At 33.1% G+C, this 18,934-nt stretch overlaps 3 protein-coding genes across 3 annotated transcripts; 1 reads left to right on the top strand and 2 right to left on the bottom strand.

Annotated features, from left to right (window-relative positions):
* Positions 1-11,192: 11,192 nt before the first annotated feature.
* On the top strand, positions 11,193-14,515 carry LOC125830042 (protein SINE1-like). Its single transcript, XM_049509258.1, is given in 4 exon segments — positions 11,193-11,263; positions 12,020-12,456; positions 12,459-13,348; positions 13,860-14,515. Coding segments are annotated over 3 exon segments (1,797 nt in total). The 5' UTR covers positions 11,193-11,263; positions 12,020-12,032; the 3' UTR covers positions 14,343-14,515.
* Positions 14,516-14,677: 162 nt separating this feature from the next.
* LOC125830049 (protein NDH-DEPENDENT CYCLIC ELECTRON FLOW 5) lies at positions 14,678-16,347 on the bottom strand. Its single transcript, XM_049509267.1, has 3 exons — positions 15,737-16,347; positions 15,197-15,643; positions 14,678-15,103 (listed from the first exon to the last, which is right to left on the bottom strand). The coding sequence occupies exons 1-3, from the start codon at positions 16,250-16,252 to the stop codon at positions 14,909-14,911; spliced, it is 1,158 nt and encodes a 385-aa protein (XP_049365224.1). The 5' UTR covers positions 16,253-16,347; the 3' UTR covers positions 14,678-14,908.
* A 345-nt stretch (positions 16,348-16,692) lies between these two features.
* LOC125830052 (photosynthetic NDH subunit of subcomplex B 2, chloroplastic) lies at positions 16,693-18,407 on the bottom strand. Its single transcript, XM_049509271.1, has 3 exons — positions 17,834-18,407; positions 17,227-17,667; positions 16,693-17,025 (listed from the first exon to the last, which is right to left on the bottom strand). Exons 1-3 carry the CDS (start codon positions 18,239-18,241, stop codon positions 16,831-16,833), a joined length of 1,044 nt encoding a protein of 347 aa, XP_049365228.1. The 5' UTR covers positions 18,242-18,407; the 3' UTR covers positions 16,693-16,830.
* Positions 18,408-18,934: the final 527 nt, after the last annotated feature.

Here is an 18,934-nt window from a genome sequence, read left to right as displayed (position 1 = left end):
GTTATATATATATATATATATATATATATATATGTATGATTCTAAACTAAGATTAGAACATTTTTTTTGTAGGGGTATAGTCTTGGATGGGGGGTGATTTTTAATTCTGTAGAGGTGTTAAAGGTCAACTCTTAAGGGGTTGTTCGGTACACAGGGATTAGTAACACGGAAATTAGCAATGCAAGATTTAGTAGTGCAGGAATCAGTAATGCAGGTTTTATTTTATTTTTATCAAGTGTTTGGTTCATTGCTTCCACTTCATCTTATGTTTGGATTAAAACTCTTCGGAATGTTTTTTTTTCAATTATACCATTGAATTATTATGAGATTTTCTATTTCATGTAATTGAGTCAAGGTAGATAAATATTGCGAGACAATATTTTTTTATGATCTTCTAACTCTAGGAGAAGAACAATTTTGTCGTCATGTTTGTTATTTTCTCACTTGAATTATTTGAGGGTAAGTAATTGTTATCTTAATAAATTGATTACTCACAAAACGTTAATGTTCAATTTAATAAAGATAGACCATCAACTTTTAAAATCGAAAAGACGGTAAATTATAATAAGATCGAATTAATCAATTTACATTTACACATAAAAAATACAAATTATAATTTTAATATGGAGCTAATATCTTAAAAATTTACTCAACTTTTATAAGTGTTTTTCTAATATATATATATATATCTCATCAGTGCTTTTGCTAGGAAAAAAATGATAGGTTTTTTCTACCAATTTTTTTAAAACTAGGTAGGCATTACATAAAAGGAGATAACGTTGTTGCCAAATTTGATTAAATATTATGACAAATCAAAAGAAGAGATTTTTCTTAATGATGTAATATGCTTCTTATGTTGATCAATTCGAATGTGTTACTCAGCAAAATAACACTAATTAATTATTTATCTAATTTACAATATATTAATTGCAAGCTAATTTATTTAAATAAATTTACTAGTACACAACTGCAAGTATAAAACATAAAATCAAGAAAATAAAAATAATGATTAAAAGGATTTGAGGGGTATTTTATCTTTACATATATTAATTACATGGTATTAAATCATATGTATATTACTAATATATACCACCAAATGAAAGGATATTAGCTATATATCATATAATCCATGTAGGGTGTATAACTAATCCATGGATTAGTTATACATAGGTCCAACATCCTACCAAACATAGTACTAAATAATAGCATACATAATACATGAATGATTTCTTTTAATATTTCCTATCAAAGGACCCTAAGTGAGGAAAAAATTTAATTAGGAAATGTATTAAAGTCATAAGAATACTTTAGCACAAAGTTTAGGTGAAAGCTTCTTGACCGATTGAGTTTCGATATAATTAATTTTTTACCTGGGTCAATTTCAAACAAACATATATATTAGAATATGAAGAAGTATATGTCTCATAACCTATCAAATTAATGATATGCGAATCTAGTTTCCAATGCAACAAATCGTTTGACAATCTGATATGTGAGTAAGAAGTTATGCCCATTTTATATTAGTACGGTAAACATAACTAATCATATCAACATCCAAGTTGAAACGTCCTTCGCGAGACATACTCATATCACATGTAAGTTCTTCAATGTACCTTCCAACTTCCCACATGTTAGTATATTTATCCTTAAAAGAAGTCAACCTAAATAGACATCTTTGTTCTACACACCTACAAATAAGTCGCCATGATTTTTTTGTCGATTTAATAACTAAGTACTACCTTGCTATCTTTAAATGTAGAAGTTTAACTATCCTTTGCAACTGTTTTTTTTTAATTAAACAATATGTCTTTTTCAATATAAATAGCATCATTCATAAAATCACACCACGTAAGTTGTGATGTATATTCATCATGTGTATACAATGATATTTGGACCATCTAGGAGATGATCAAGATAAGAAATTTCATAAGAACGAAACTTAGGCATACGCACTGTGGATGGTGTGACTACTAATTGTTGAGTCGATGGTGGAAAAGATTCTTCGCCATGAAACGGACTTATGCACATTGGTTTTAGCGACCTATTGGGCATAAAAAACTCATCATCACTAGATGATACCTCAAATGAAACATTTATCTCCTGATACCTTTACATTAGGCAAATCATCACTGGTTGCAGGTGAGTCATAATTCGAAAGGTCATGATTATCGATATTCAAAGGATCAACTGGCTCATTTTGCGTGATATTTTTCCTATATACGTAGAAAGAATAAATATTTACCTCATATAATCAACTTACTTAAATTAAAAATTAAGTGTTGGACGCACCGATTATAGTCATTTGTATCAAAAGTAGGCAAAACATGAAAACTTGAGGATGTCCCAACATTTTCCGTCATTCCAAAGTGTGAGATCAGACCAAAATAATTATCTAATCTATAAGTTGGAGCAATATTCGTCTCATGCTGAGGTAAAAATCACTACAAACACTACAAAAAATATTCAATTTATGGTGGTTAAGTTGTGGGAATTTTAAAAAATTTCACTATTAATTCATTTTGTAATGTTTTATTCTAACTCCCACAATATAAATCTTTTTGTGATTGTTTTATTAAGGAGATTAGAAAATCGCCACAAGTTAGTATAGTTTGTGGCGATTATCGACCCCCAAAAATTTATTAAATTTGTTAGTTTTAAATTTTATATATATATATATACATCTTCTTCTTTTTCATTTCGAGCGGATTGTAATTTTTGATCTTCTATTTTCTTTTAATTTATTAAGATAGGCTTGAATATTTTTTCTACTTTGTATAAATTTTTTATATATATATATATACATCTTCTTCTTTTTCATTTCAAGCGGATTGTAATTTTTGATCTTCTATTTTCTTTTAATTTATTAAGATAGGCTTGAATATTTTTTCTACTTTGTATAACCAATTTCACTTCAACGTTTTATCTTATATAGTAATACATTAATTTGATTAGATATTCGTATTATTTAGTGATTAGATATCTTATATAGTCATATTCATAAATATTTATTTTTTCTTGTATTTTAACTTAATTTAACCTTTTGTAATAATAATAGACTTTTTAAGGTAAAATATTTTATTTAATAATTAATAAAAATTAAAAAGAAAAAAATTGTACTATGCGTCGAAAAGACAATTCTAATATTTTCCCTCCAAGACATTAAAAATATCCTTAAAAACAAAAATTCTTCCTAATTTCCTAAAATCTCTCAAAACTAACCAAATAATCACCCCCTTCCCACCCCTTCGTAGGGGTGTGCAAAAATCGAACCGATCAATAAATTGAACTGAAAAATTGTTATTGGGTTATTGGGTTTTTAATGGGTTTATAAAAAAAAGATATTGAGTTATTGGTTCGATTTTGGTTTTTACTATTAGGTTATTGGGTAAACCGATAACCCAATAAGACGGTAATAATTTACTAATTTATCATTCCTAAATATTAATAATTTAATATATAACTAGACACTATAACTATATCAAATTATCAGTACTCTACCCACTTCACACTAGGCCGTTTTAGTCTTTACTGTTTATTCAAAACCTAAAGACTAAAGTAAGGATTGACAATTATTACTATTTGATTTTAGTTTTAGTTTTTAGTCTTGTTGGACTATTTGATTTTAGTCCAACAAGACTAAAGTAAGGGGCCTTCCCACGTAACACTCACACACACAAATTTCATTATCTTTTTTTCCTTTAAACCATAACCTTTTCGTCACCCTCTCCCTTTTCCCTTTGCCTCTAAATTTTTTTTACCTCATTTTCAGATAATTTTTTATGAGTGTGAATTTTTATTTTTGCTAATTAGTTTTTTCTCTTGTAGATTTTGCACAATAAAATAGATGGTAGATAATTTTTTAAATATAAAGATTAGTCTTTGTTATGTGAGTTTGATGATCCACATTAGAATTTCAAATTTGTGCTATTATTTTTAGTATTATTTAATTTATAGGTATTTTGTATTTTACAAGTTGTTTAATCTAATCCATCTATTATCTTTACATATTTCAGGATTTGTTTAAATTTTCACCACACCACATAAAGTTATTTATTGCCGACCTTTAATTGATTTATGGTAAACCTCAATTTTATTTTTGTTTGATTAAAGATTATGTAATAATTTCATTCTTGATTGAATTTGACTACTACAAATTAAAGGTCAATTTTGCATATTAGATTGTAATCAATATAAGTATAGCTCAAAAGGTATGTATTTTCCTGTTCAATACGGTAAATTATTGAATTTATAATTACTTTTTTAGTAAATAGGAAAAAAAGGGAAGTGAGAAATACTTGAACTAATGTATTAAATAAGATGAGTAATATATGGTTTTGAAAAATATATACCTAACTTTTGTTTATGTAAAAATAAACATGAAATCGTTATTATTCATATTAGTGTGTATGAGAGGATATCAAAATAAATTTCTCTCAACCATAATTTTATATTCTTTTGTCAAATTAAAGGTTAATATGAATTTTCTTTTGGAATGAATTGAACTTTGATTAATATTTTTCAAGATGTACAAAAATATATGTGTATCAATATACGTTTGTCTAATTATGTATAACTTTTTTATTGTTTCAGCCTAATGCGGAGATCGATCTTACTTCACCTTGGATAAGAGATTGAGTGACAACAACTTAAATCACCAAATAAAAGCTATAGACATTTTTTTTAATGTTTACTTTATGTGGATTTTTAGTGATTTAAAATGTAATGTTGAAGTTACTATACACAAGTTTGTATTATTTTTATTTGACATGAATTTGAACTTGTGACGCTTATAAATATAAATTTGTTTAATGAAATTTGATTTGCATTAAGTGTGATATTTAGTAAAATTATTTATTTATATTATTTTTAAGGCTTAATGTAAATCAAATTTCAAATTAATTATTAAATTAATAATAATTTCGTAAGACTCCACAAATCAAATTATATAAATATTAATTTTATATTACACAAATTTTAAATTCACACAAATAAAATTTAAAAATATTGAGATCATATTGTGAAGGTTCAAAATCGTCACATATTGATACTAGAAAACCTCCACAAATTTAAAAGTCATTTTATGGGGGTATCGTGGAAGTTTACTAAAATCGCTGCAAATATGCTCGTGAAAATAATAATTATAGCATTTTTAAAGCCACCACAATTTAATTTGTGGGGTCCCTAAACCGCCACAAATTGACAAAATAACCCCCTTAAATTGAGCCTTTTTTTATAGTGAGAATAATAATAATAATAATAATAATAATAATAAAATAAAATAAAAATCATATAAATTAACAAATTATAAGTAAAATCAACAAATAATAGTCAAAGTATAATTATTAAGCTTTACTAGTCACTTCATTGATAGTTTCTTTCAAATCAAAATCATATCGCCCGTAAAGAATATTTTGATAATGAATCATATTAGTACAATCATTGGATTGGATTATGGGGATTCCTTCAGGGTTATTCAATTTTCTAATTGAGGGGAGAACGTCGTTGACTAGTCTTAGGCTCCTTCCTAACATAGATTTCAAGCATTGTAACTTGATTTGATCGATGTATTCGTTTGGAACCCTCAACAAATCGATCAACGATTTATCATTATAGATAATCTACTCTTCAAAATTTACTTGTCCTTGTGATACAAATGAAGTAGGATATTTTTCGATTATAATCAATACCTTTTTATACCCATTCTTTTATTAGTTAATGAAAGAAACTTTTGATATCAGACATTAAGTGAATACTTGACATTGTGTTTGGGAGGACAGTTGTAATGAATGGTATTTCTGTCATGTATAATTTCACCATCCCAATAAATTTTAACTATGATTTTTGGTTCAGAAAACATTATTTACGATTGAAATGAAGAAAATAGAGGATTAAAGATGTTGAAGGTGCTATGTTTAAGCATCCTTAAATAGAGCTTGTAAGAGATTTTTTTAGATTAAACAAAAATAAAAATACATAATGTATTATTTTTTTTCATTTTTATGATATGTCAAATCAATATAATTATATGACAAACACTGCAAAAACTACACTAGCGTTTGGCCATAGATTTTCAAATATTTTTGGCAAATATTATTTGGATGAAAATTTGAGTGAAATTTCACCATGTATTTGTAACACCCCGTAGTTTAGTAGGTCAACTACGGTTTAGTGTGAGGGCAACAAGAGCCAAAGCCAAAGGACAAGAGCTAAGACCAAGGGGCAAGGCCCAAGGATGCCCCAAGGCCTCAAAGCACTGCCGCACTTCACGACCACCACCACGGCTCATGGTATGGCTCGTGGTGGCTAAGGCAGTAGCTACCTTGGGCTGCCCAAGAATGGCTCACCTTCACAAGCCACTTCACGGCCAGTGAAGACCACGACTCGTGAAAAGGCTCGTGAAGATGCCTTAGACATTTTGGAGACCAAATCACCAAGGCCTAGCCACTGCCCAAGGACCACGACTCGTGGTAGGGACCACGACTCGTGGGGCTTGCCGTGGTGCCTGGCACCAGGCAACCTAGTGAGGGTCATATTAGTAAATTCCAATTAGGTGGTTATTAAGTGAGGTCAATTTGTATAGTCTTAGTACACCTATATAAGCTATTTTAACCCTTTAACCACCCCAATTAAGTCATTATTTCCCAAGACCCAAATCAAATCCCCAAAATCTCTTCTCTCAAATATTTCTCTCTCTAAAACTTGAAGAAGAAGATATATAGAGCTTGAAGCTAGGTCAAGAACCAAACTCCATTGTTGCAAGCTTTGTGAGGCTTTATAATCAAGGTATGATAGCTTATTCATCCTGGATTCTTCCATCCATGGAGTCCCCTAGAATTCCTCAATTTGATGAAGAACTTCCCCAATTCAAGTTAGGGTTTCTTCAATGTTGTGGGTTATGATGGATGTTGATCCAATTGAGTGAATAATGATTGTTTATGATTGAATTAGTAGTAAATCAAGTTATTATGATAAAATTACATGTTTTCTATGCCTAACCCTAGTCGAATTGATGAAATTGAAGTAATGTTGGTTTGTACCTTGAAGAGGGAAATTGAAGACTTAGAGATGATCTTGTAGAATTGATGACATGTATAGTAATTGTTCAAGAATAAAAGCATGTAGACATGAATTGAATTAGAATAATGTATATGTAATGGATGATGACTAGTAAGGCTTGAGATTGAACCTTTATGATGATATATGATTAGAATCACTTAAGAATGAAGCATGTGATTAGGATGCCTTGTAATCTAGGTATGTATGATGATTGTAAGAAGTAAAGCTTTGAGAGTAAGGCTTGTAGTCATGAATGTTGATTACTAGGGTTTTGAAAGTAAAGCCAATATGATGAATTATGTCTGTTAAGGCTTTAAGAGTGAAGCTTATATGACAATGGTAGACTACTAGCTAGAATTGTTGTGGAAGGACTTTACCCACATAATCTACCTTATGAATATATGAATGTATGAATGTGAAAGACTTTCTCACATTGAATTATTCTAGGTTGAAAGGTTTGCTCACCTCAAATGAATCAAATATGTTAGACTAGGATAACTTGAAGTTGTGACATAAGATCCCTTCATGAATAGCTTGACTTGGTAAGACAAGACCATGCTTGGTAGCTTGAGTTAGGAGTTCTCATGGTAGCCTTGGATTGAGCAATAGTACCATTCCAATGTAGCTTGAACTAGCATCATAGAGTGCTTGCATGGTAGCATGACTTGGTTAGGCCAAACCATTTCATTGATAGCTTGGATTAAGAAATCGTACCCTTACTTGTGTAGCTTGGACTTGCATGTTAGTATGTTTTCCATGATAGCTAGGTCTAGCATAATGTAGTGTTTTCCTTGTGTAGCTTGGACTTGCATGATAATATGTTTTCCATCGTAGCTTGGTCTAGTGTAGTATAGTGATATTCCTTGATAGCCTTGAATTGGTAACTTGTAACTATTCATGAGTAATGTATGTAAGGGATTAGTCAAGAAATACTTTTCCATGTATAGTGAGATATAGCTAAAGAGGGACTAGTCCCCATCCAAGAAGTATGATTATGATGACCTAAAGTGGTACTTAGTGTGGGTGAGATTATGAGGTCTTATCTATGCATTGCACAAGTATGACTTGAAGTTACTTATGAAGTGTTTCTCTTATATGATGTATGCTTAGTTTGGATTGTTGCTATAGTTACCTTCCATGCTATGTTTGACTAAAGGTGAAGATTCCCTTGTCTATGAGAATTAAGCTAAGGATGAGACCATAAGATGGTAAGTATGATTATGATGGCCAAAGGGGATACTTAGCATGGATGGGATTATGGGGTCTTATCCATGCATTGCACAAGTATACTTGGAGGTTACTTATGAAGCGGTTCTTTTGTGATATGAAGGTCTAAGTATTGACTATGTATATGGACTATGCCTTATGATGACTAATGCTTATATTATGTTTATGTTGGAGATTATGCCTATGATTATGTTATTGTCTCTTATGCTTATGGCTTATGTCTTATGTTGGCTAACACTTTTGTTATGATCTTATGATGTCATGATAGCTATCATATTTAGTACATTTTGTACTAATGCATACTTTTGCCTACATTCTTATCAAATGTAGGGTCTGGCGATATTGAGTTTCATTCCCGTGGTTAGGTTCCTAGTAGAGCGAGGAGTTGAAGATTGGGTGAGTCCTCATAGCATCGAGGATTTGATCACCTTTCCTTTATGTCTTTTTTTTTATATTTTAGACTTTTGTATGGGCTGCGTCCCAAAGATTTTCATGTATTAGATGGTTTGAGACAAATGTAATAGACTTCCGCTTTGCTTTTATAAAAGACTTCGATTGTATGGAAAATGTTTTAAAATTTCTGCTCATTTCTATTATCTTATCTTATGATATGCTAAGGGGCTTGTATGAGACCCTTCAAGGTTGAGTACGCCTTGTTACATCTAGGGGATACCCCTGGGTCGTGACAGTGTTTGGCCATAGTATTTGGGAAACATATTTCACTTTTTTTAGAAAAATATAATTTATACTCATAAGTTTTAAAAACTATCAAAACTAACCATTAGTTTGTATTACAAGTCAATTAGATCTTCGTTGCAACAAATAACAAGTGGTGTCCATGACACTGGAGCAATGTGGTAGTTTGGAGTGAGTGCAACAAGCATCATTCCATACATCGTGAAGTAGACAAAACACATGACTTTGTTACCCTGAGCCGATTGCTCATCATTTTCATTAACAACCATATCATCACTTTCATATTCACTGAATATTTCATCACTACTTTGGTGTTCACGTAAAAAATTATGTAATACAACGCAAACAACTACTATAGAAGGTGTTTTTGTAAAAAATAAAAGTTTGGTGTAAAATTTTAATTTTTAGAAGATCCCAAATAATGAGATTTGGCTCAAATACAGGAAAAAACTAGTATTTGGGAATTTGGGATATTTGCCAAAAATATTTGCCAAATAATGGCAAATTGTATGGACAAACATTATTTGCCAATTTCCCCCCAAATATTACTTGGGAAATCTATGGCCAAACGGGTATAGAGACACAATTTAATGTAAAATAGAAAAAAAAATTCCTTTTTATAAAATCGAATTAAAATTTCACTTTATAAAGTGTAAGAAAAACTTGAACTTTATAAAGTGGAAGAAAAAGTTCCGTTTTGTAAAGTGTAGGAAAAAAATTATGTTTTATGTTAAAATTTAGACATTAAGAAAAAGTTCCGTTTTGTAAATTCGGTTGATATTTTTTGATAAGCGGAAGAAAAACTACACTAAGCCTATTTTAGTTACATTCTAAAACAGTGGCTTATTTGAGTCAATTTTATATCTCTATGACTCAAATAAGTAACGAACTCGATGACAAAAGGGACGGAAAGTAAGGTTGAGGGGGAGGGGGGTGAGGTGATGTAAGGTGGGGTGGTAGAAAATAGGTAATTTTTATTTATTTATTTTTGTTGAAAATTAGGTGGTTTTGCATAATTTATTTTAAAATTATTATTTTACAGCCAAATGCCACATGTTCTCGTCTAATTAGTTATCATGCCATGTCATCAACAAGTGTATTACACACACACACATATATATATATATTGTAATTTTAGTTGATTGTCGAAAAATTGTTTAAATAACTGTGTCATTGAAATAAATGGAGTTCTAATGCAATAAATGGTGAAAGAAATGGATCATAAGCAAGAACAACCCAAAAATTTAATGACGAAAAATGCATAGAATTGCGAGCATCCTCAGAATTAACATGTCGACATTGAAAAAAATTCATTATAGCACTGTTCCGAATTGTCCTGAAAAGTGACAAGAAATAAATTATATGCTAAAATCAAATAACAAAGAATATGGCAAGAAAGTGAAAATCCAGATTCTAGTACACATATTCCAATGAAAGAAGACAAAAATCATCTTTAGTTTGGATAGACATACTGTGAAGTTCGAAAATTTTCTCTGCATCCTAAGCTCATGCTCTACAATTAACTAGAGAATGGAGAACCAATGAATTGAAGGAGAAGAAAGAAGAGAACTAGAGCTAATTGGAATTAAAGACCCAAAAACGATTAGCCTATTGGGTCAGATTTTTCGAAATGGGTTTTTTAGAATAAGTGGGTCATATATTTTGAAATGGGTAAAGAAAATTCATATCACATTTGCCATGTCAGCTGGATGTTAAAAAAGGGCAATTTTAAACCTTAAAAAACGTTGAGGGCATTTTTAAATCAAAAGGTGGATGGAGGACATTTTTGAACCATTTGTGATACGTTAAGGACATTTTTAACCATTTTCCCTAAAATTAATATGGCGTTTGATCGACAATTTAGAAATCCACATAACTATAAGTTAGAAAGGAATAAAAATATACATAATAGGAAATGTAATAACTAATATATGTATAAATAATAAATCAGCTGCGAAATGATTCGTAAAGGGAGGATTAGGATATTGAAATTTGAATTAGAAGAGGCGGGGGAATTAAGAAGAAAGATTCAAAATGTATGGGTACCCTTCACTCAAAATAGGTAAACAAATCAGACAGCAGACCACCATAATCGCAGAGCAAATTCGAACACCTACTTACTTTCTTTAGCGATCCCCTCTCTCTCTCTCTCTCTCTCTCTCTAAATTTATCTGTTCATACTTGGCAACTCTTTTTGCTTTAGAAGAAATCTTGTGATTTTGATGTGCAATTGTTGTTGCTGTTCTAACAATCTGAAAGGGACTCATCTTTGACTAAAGAGAAGGTATCATTTTTGTTGGTTATCTTCCAATTTGGGCTAACATTGAATCATCTGTAATCTCCTTTTTCACTGTAACTTGCAAGTTTGTGTTTCTTATCTTACTTGTCATTTTGTGTTTTTTGGGGGTAAGAAGGTGCTAATTTGGTTGGGAATGTATATAATATCTGGGTTTCTTGGAAATGTTGAGGCACTCGTTATTGTTTCTTCTTCTTAGAAACTTTGCCCAAAATGGGCCTACTTCAATTTGCACCATATCCTCTCACTGCTTATCTCTTACTTTTAAGAACACTGCAGTTGTTCCTTAATTGCTTTGAAATGGCAAGTTTTTATTTGAGTATATTGATTAAATATTTGATTAAACACTGCAATTCAACTTTACCTTGTTGTCCAATTTCTTTTTTTTTTCTTCTGAAAAGCGAATCTTGATAAGAATTGGATACACCCATCTGTTAATATTTGGATTTCTTGTAAAGTTTGTTGTATTAAATTGCGGCACAGGTGGGGTTAAGGTCTGAGTGCATTTTACACCCTCCCTAACCCTTCTTGTGGGATCACATTGAGTATCTTGTTGTTTTGGCTATATATTGAAGTTTCAGTTTGTTAAAAGTGTCTTAAGATTTGGTGGAATAAGTTCTGATTCATATTTCTCAGTACTAATTGAAGATAATACATGGTGTAATACCCAAAATGAAGGAATTTTTTTTTAATGTAGATCTTTATTTGTTTGGTTTTGCTGTCTAACATGTTAATTGGTTGTAGGTAAGTGGTAGTAATGGGGAGGAGTTTGAGCCCAATACTTAGAAGAGAGCTGGAGAATTTGGATAAGGATGCTGAGAGTAGAAAATGCGCAATGAAAGCATTGAAGTCATATGTGAAAGAGCTGGATTCCAAGGCAATCCCTCTCTTTCTTGCTCAGGTTTCTGAAACCAAAGAATCCAATGCATCATCAGGAGAATACACAATTTCACTCTATGAGGTACTTGCTCGTGTACATGGACCTAAAATTGTTCCTCAGATTGATAACATCATGAGCACTATTATCAAGACCCTGACATCCAGTGCTGGATCTTTTGCCCTTCACCAAGCTTGTTCAAAAGTTGTTCCAGCCATTGCGAGGTACAGTATGGACCCAACGACACCAGAGGAAAAGAAAAGATACATTATACACTCCCTCTCAAAGCCCCTTTCAGATTGTCTTCTGGGAGACAGGAGAGTTTATCTTCTGGAGCTGCTCTCTGCCTAAAGGCTCTGGTGGATTCTGATAACTGGCGGGTTGCCTCAAATGAGATGGTTCATGAGGTTTGTCAAAGAGTTGCCGGGGCTTTGGAGAAGCATACACAAACTAATTCTCATATGGCTCTAGTCACTTCATTAGCCAAACACAATAGCTTAATCATGGAAGCTTATGCAAGATTGTTGATACAGTCTGGATTACAAATTTTAAGTAGTAGCAGTGGAGAAGGGAATTCTCAAAAAAGATTGTCCGCCATTCATATGGTCAACTCTTTGATGAAGTATTTGGATCAAAGAAGCATACATTCTGAGCTCAGAATGGTTATGGAGGAGATGGAAAAATGTCAATCTGACAAGATGCTTTATGTTAGAGGGGCTGCATTTGAAGCATTACAGACTGCAAAGAGAATATGCTCTGAGAAGGGTTCTAAATTTGAGAGAGATGTAGATTCAATGACTGGATCCAACTTTGACAGTAGAGGGAACATGAGGAGAAATCTGTGGGGATCTGGTGACCAATCATCTTTATCTGCATCACCAGAATCACGCACAATTAATTCGTTTGTTGACTATGAACCATTTATGGACTCCCCTGTTTCAATCAATCAGGGCCCTTATGTTTTGGGTAATGATAGGAGTGTGAACCGAAAACTTTGGAAGAAGAGTGCAAATGGCGGTGTTGATGTCTCTCTAAAGGATGGCATCTTCTCCGAATTCACACATGGAAATGATGTCATAAACTCTGAGCACAATGAGGTTCATAATGGTACCGGAGATAACACTGCTGAATTTGCTGGATTTTTGCCAAGATCTGCCCGAAATGGTTTTGTCAGAAGTGCTACTCCAAGTCCACAGGTAAAACATGTTATTGAGTGTAGTTTGTTCTTTGCTCAGTTTATAGTGTTGGAAGTTTAAATTGCTTTACTATTTCTAAAGTCAAAATCAAATCTTAGTAGATTTTTGTTGGAACAACAGACAGCATGGAGTCTTTTGGAGCTAAAAAAGTTCCTTGTGTTATTATTGATGAACAGAAGATACAACTTGGTTATTTGAGTTGCAAAGAGGATTAAAGAAATAAACAAAATTGATGGTTCCCTCTAGTTCATCTGCCACAAAACTAACTAAATAGCAATGCCATTCTTTGAAGTAAAAACTCTGTGCATATGATTTCTCTGGGATGTGCACAGAGAAATTCTGTAATTGTTTTAAGTTAAATAACATAACTTTCGGTATTTCAAAATATAAATGGAACAGATAAGTAAAATCCTTGACACATTGAATTTATGTGCTTCTAGTATGGTGTACTATTTAATATCTATTTAATGGGTGCCCTAGCATGGTTGACATTTCTCTTTTTGTGCTTCAGAGGTCACGCTCTCATGTTAATGTCGAAAGTGTGAAGATCTTTGCAACACCAAGAAAACTTATTCATCTCCTTCAGGATGCCAATGATGGGAGCTCAGACATTTCTGAGAGGAAAACCAGAAGGTTTAGGAGTCCATCCCTGTGCAGGTGTGAAGGAAGTCCAGAAAAGTCTGAAGTTAATGGCCTCTTCCATCGTGAAAGGCGTGAGTATAGAGAAGGGGCAACATCTAATGATGAGAAACACTACCATCTGAACTCCGAATCAGTATCTTCAACAGAAGATGCTCAAGCTAATGGAGATGTGCAAGTATCTTCAAATGATGTTGCCCATAATGGAACAGAATTTCAGGGAGTCATTCCCCAAAAAGGCGATGCTTCTGCTCGCATATTGATTTTTGGTATCTTAGCTGTACTTTTGGCAGCATTCGTACTTTCGTTGTGGATAGGCAATCAAGACCAAAGCTTCAACCTTGTTCCCACCTAAAATATGTAGTTGGTCTTCTATAATAGATCCCACTCTTAGATAGTGGGTACTAAATAGGACCTTCAGTATCTTAATTTTCTCATTGCTCATTGAGGATTAATCTACTTTGCTACAGAACTAGTATCCTATCATCAGAATTGATTATTTGGATGTCAATTGAAGTTTTTCTTTTTTGAAAAAGATATTGCTTTTTCATGCACCGTCAATAGCCTTTGTTCTACACATCTGTTTAATTGTCCATTTAAAATAATTTGCTGTCTATAGCTTGTTGAGTAAATCGATTCCACGAGCAGATGAATAAAATAAATATTTGTAAGCTTTACTTGAGTTAATTGGGGAAAACATGGGCAACAGGACAAACAGACCTATGTTTTAAAGCAACCAAACAGTATTTATAGCTTAATATCTACATCAGACCTCACTTTCAAAGTTAAATCAAGTGTATCTGCTTGATTAATGGTTTCTGTGTTGTAATGATGTTGCCATCTCTTGATTTGCTATGAGAAACTCTATTCTGTGTGAAAACAAGTTGATCGGCTTGCTTTGCTAATTGCTGGTTCAAAACTTCACATATTTGGGTTATGCAAACTTTGTTTACCTCTCCATTCACTCTGAGATTCTATGATTATTGGTTGAAGTAAAGCAGCTTGCCCAACACATATGTATGAGTATCTGCCATAACTTTCATGTCTTGAGCCAGGACTCAGCAAGTACACTTCTTTGAACCCGTCCCGTCCTACTACCACTGAGTTTCGTCTTCCCTGATCATGAATAGTTATCAACATGTCAAGATCAATTAGCAGCTAGAATTCAGAAATTGCTTAATACTTATTCATTTCATGACGATAGCTTACCCGATCGATGAGTGTGAAGTTCCTAGGTGCACTTTTATAAATTTTGCTCATTTCATCAGTCAAATGCTTGTAGTTGTCTGTTTCTTCACCCTCCAACTCTTTTTCTGCAATTTTCTCTGGGTTTTGAATTTTTGTACCCCAGCTTGAGAATATTTCCCCAAAAGATTTCTTAGAAGGCTGATTTTTCGTCTTCCCAAAGGCGGGTGGAATAATGCTGAAGTTAGCGAAGAATGGAGGGTTGCTGAAGAAATCTGAGCCTTGCAGTCCCACAGCATAACTGGCTTCTGGTGTGCTTACTGTCAGATGGCTAAGAACTGAACCCGTCATCCGGAAGCTTGCCATACCTAAATTAAAGATTTTAATCTCTGAAGTTAAAAGATCTTCTTGCAGAGTAACCATATACTTAGCTTCAATCTTTCCATCTGAACTTGTGCAAATCAATTCCACCTGCACCTCCAACAAGTCTAAATATCTAATTCAACAATATACTAGGCACTTGTAAACCATAATTCATAAATAAATAGTAAGTACAAAAAGCACCTGAATAGATCCTTGAGGATCTCCTTTAACTTGATGAAGAGCCCAAGAACTTGGTGACCATGAAAAACCTTCATCGTTCTCGCAATTGCAGGCTAGTGAAACTCCTCCTTCAATGACTGGTGAACCATTCTGTCCTTCTGAGACAGTGGTATGCAGCAACTCCATTGTGCCTCCATGCCACATTTGAGCTTTGTATGATGTGATCAAACCACTTGGAAGCATCAAGTTAGCTATACTTCCATTCTCCAACGCCATGCGGACAACACAACTCTCATTAACCTCTGTGAAGGTGACTCCATGTCCACTGAACTCACTTTCCAAGTATTCCGTGTCAATGGGTGGGTATGATATTGAAGCTACCCCTGGCAATTGAATATTTCTTGTTAAGCAACTGTAGTGGAGGGGACTGCAGAGAGGAGGAGTAGAAAATGTGGATATGCTTTTGCTAGGGGATCTAGAAATTGGAGAACCGGAAATTACATTTGGAGAGAGGAGACAAGTGTTAATGGCAGCCATGCCAAACAGAAGAAGAAAGAATAGAGTGCACCAGATGGTATGCCAAGATGACTAAGTTCTGTTATATTTGTTGCATGATATGATATTTCTTAACTTGTATTTGGATAACTTTTGGTTGGCTATGACCTAATGGTTGAAAGGGCTTGTGGATTATGCTCCCTTTTTTGTTTGTGTGTATTTTGACATATCTTGTTATGATATTTTGGGTGGTGGTACCTACTCAATACTCTCTTTTTCAGGGTGTAACATGTGGATTCTATTAACATGTCTAACCTTATTATTTAGCCCATGTAGTTGAAAGAACATATCTCTAGCTCAACTCACTGAATTTGCTTGGATGCGAAGAGAAAAACGGAGAAACAAGTATTCACTAAATCCATTTGTATTTTGGAATTCTCAGATTGATGACTACAATTACTCTTCCGGTGGAGTATAAACAGTAAAAAAAAAAGGAATAACCAAGTACATTTGGCATTGCTGTTTCTTGATGAATAAATTCAGGAGGTACAGAAAGCTTGTAAAATAAAGATATACATTTAAAAAAATTGTTACTCCAGTTCTGAAGTTCTAGAGGACAATCATAAATTATCATGCTCAATAACTTGTGCTCCTCTCCACTCTTCACCAGGATTCACAACAAGAGGAACCAACATTGAAGCAGGGCCTGTGCAGATAAAGTAATCCTTCCCATACTTTTCTGAAAATGAACCTGGACTCGATACGTAAATATCTTCAAAGCCCATACGTATTATCCTGAAGAAGAGCTCACGACCCTGGAAATGAAACGAAACAAAACATTAAGTTTTCTGCTGTTTCTAAAGATAGCTTTTCTGAACTTTATGCTCTCTTAAGACAGACAATTAAAGTTGTGACAAATTTGTTCTTAAGATGCTAAAGGAACACTAAACTGTGAGTTATAAAACAAGTATTACTTGTATGTAGTTAGGGGAGAGTGTTTGTTTTGAATGTGATACCTGATCGATTGTTTCGTATTTTGAAGGTATTGAATTATAAAAATCCTTTGCTTTTTCTTGTGGTGGGACACTGTAAAGTCTACTGAGTTTGTGCTTGAGGACAGTAATGGGCACATCTTGAGTAGACCATATGCCGGGCTTCTTCTCTGGTTCCCAACCAAAAGAGAACATACCGGGTTCCTCAGTTTTCATAGCTTCCCCTGGAGATAAAATTTCAAAGGAAGAAGACAACGGAGGATGTGTGCAATAAGTACAGCTCCGGAGTCCTTGTATTCCTGTTCCCTTTCTTGTCTTAGACATCAAATGGCTTAGTATAGCTGTCGTTAACTTGACAGGCTTTCGGCCATTGTTCTTCACTATAACTGCTGTTGCCATACTCAATGGATAGAGTGACACCACATAGTTAATATCTAGACTCCCTCGGCTGCAGCTCAATTCAACCTGCCCATAACAGTGGTAGGAGTAATTATTCCCTTTTGAGGCAAAGGGCAAGAAAATCAAGAATGACCTATACTGTTGCAATTGAAATCTATTTGAAGGATCAAGAAATTGTCTATTTAGTCATGTATACACATTTTTGAAGAGTCCGAGCAACATAGATGCTTACCTGTAGAGCATCAATAGAGTCAGAATCAACATCTGTGAGAGTCCATTGATCAGAAGGTGTTGTTGTCTTCGGGACGGGCAGTTTAGGATTAGGCTCCAAGATTTCATTGATTACCAAAGCAATGCCACCTCTGGAATTAGGAAGAGTGTAAAGAACTTCCTCAAAGCCATCATCTTTCCAATAAACTTTAGGCTTGTAAGAAGTGATATGTGCATTTGGTATTTGTAGCTTCACTGAACTTCCATTTCTAACAGTAAGCTCAACTGTTCCTCCATCTGAAAACTTGATGCCTTTACGACCAAATTTCTCTTCAAGACTCTCTGGAGCAAAAGTAGTACTACTGCCTGAAGAAGCTTTAATTACATTAAGCTTAGGTAGAGAAAGAGATAAAACAGCAGCAGCAGCCATTCAATCTTAACCACCAAAAACAACAACACAAACAAGAAGAAGAAAAGAAGAAATAACAAAGTGAGAGTTTGAGAGCTTAGCTTCCACAAACACAGACTGACTGGCTAAGCCTATCCCCACCTTGTCCTTACTTTCTCCAAGACACATTCAATTACAATATTAGTTTCACGTTTACTCCAAAATACTTTTAATAAAAAAAATTATATTGCATTATATGGTTCACACATATTTTCAAAACATATAAAAAGTATGGAGGACGATTTTACGGGGTGCTTGGATTGACCTTTTTTAAGGTTACTTATAGGTTAAAAGTCAAAAGTTATAAGTCGGGAATACCCAAATTTTGACTTTTGCCTCTTTTTTTTTTTTTTTTTACCTTTTCAGCATTAAAAAAGTGCTTAAACTTTTTGTGTTATACAAATACTTCCGAAACCCAAAAATAGCTTAAAAATCCAAAGCTACTAAAAATAAGCCAATCCAAACACCCACTAAATCAGAAACTTATAAATTTAATATTAGTTTATTGATGTACTCTATTAGTTTTTTTTTTATATAAAAAAATACATGCTCATATATATATACTAGTTTTTCGACACGTGCGCTGCATGTGATTATCAATTTAGAAAATATATGTTATAGTAAATAGTATTGCTTATTTAAGTGATGATTTGAATAATAAGCTTTGCACAAAAT

This window comes from Solanum verrucosum, unplaced genomic scaffold (assembly GCF_900185275.1).
Source record: "Solanum verrucosum unplaced genomic scaffold, falcon-dt-bn FXZP01000151.1, whole genome shotgun sequence".
Taxonomy (NCBI): domain Eukaryota; kingdom Viridiplantae; phylum Streptophyta; class Magnoliopsida; order Solanales; family Solanaceae; genus Solanum; species Solanum verrucosum.
This window is presented reverse-complemented; position numbering and strand designations above follow the sequence as displayed.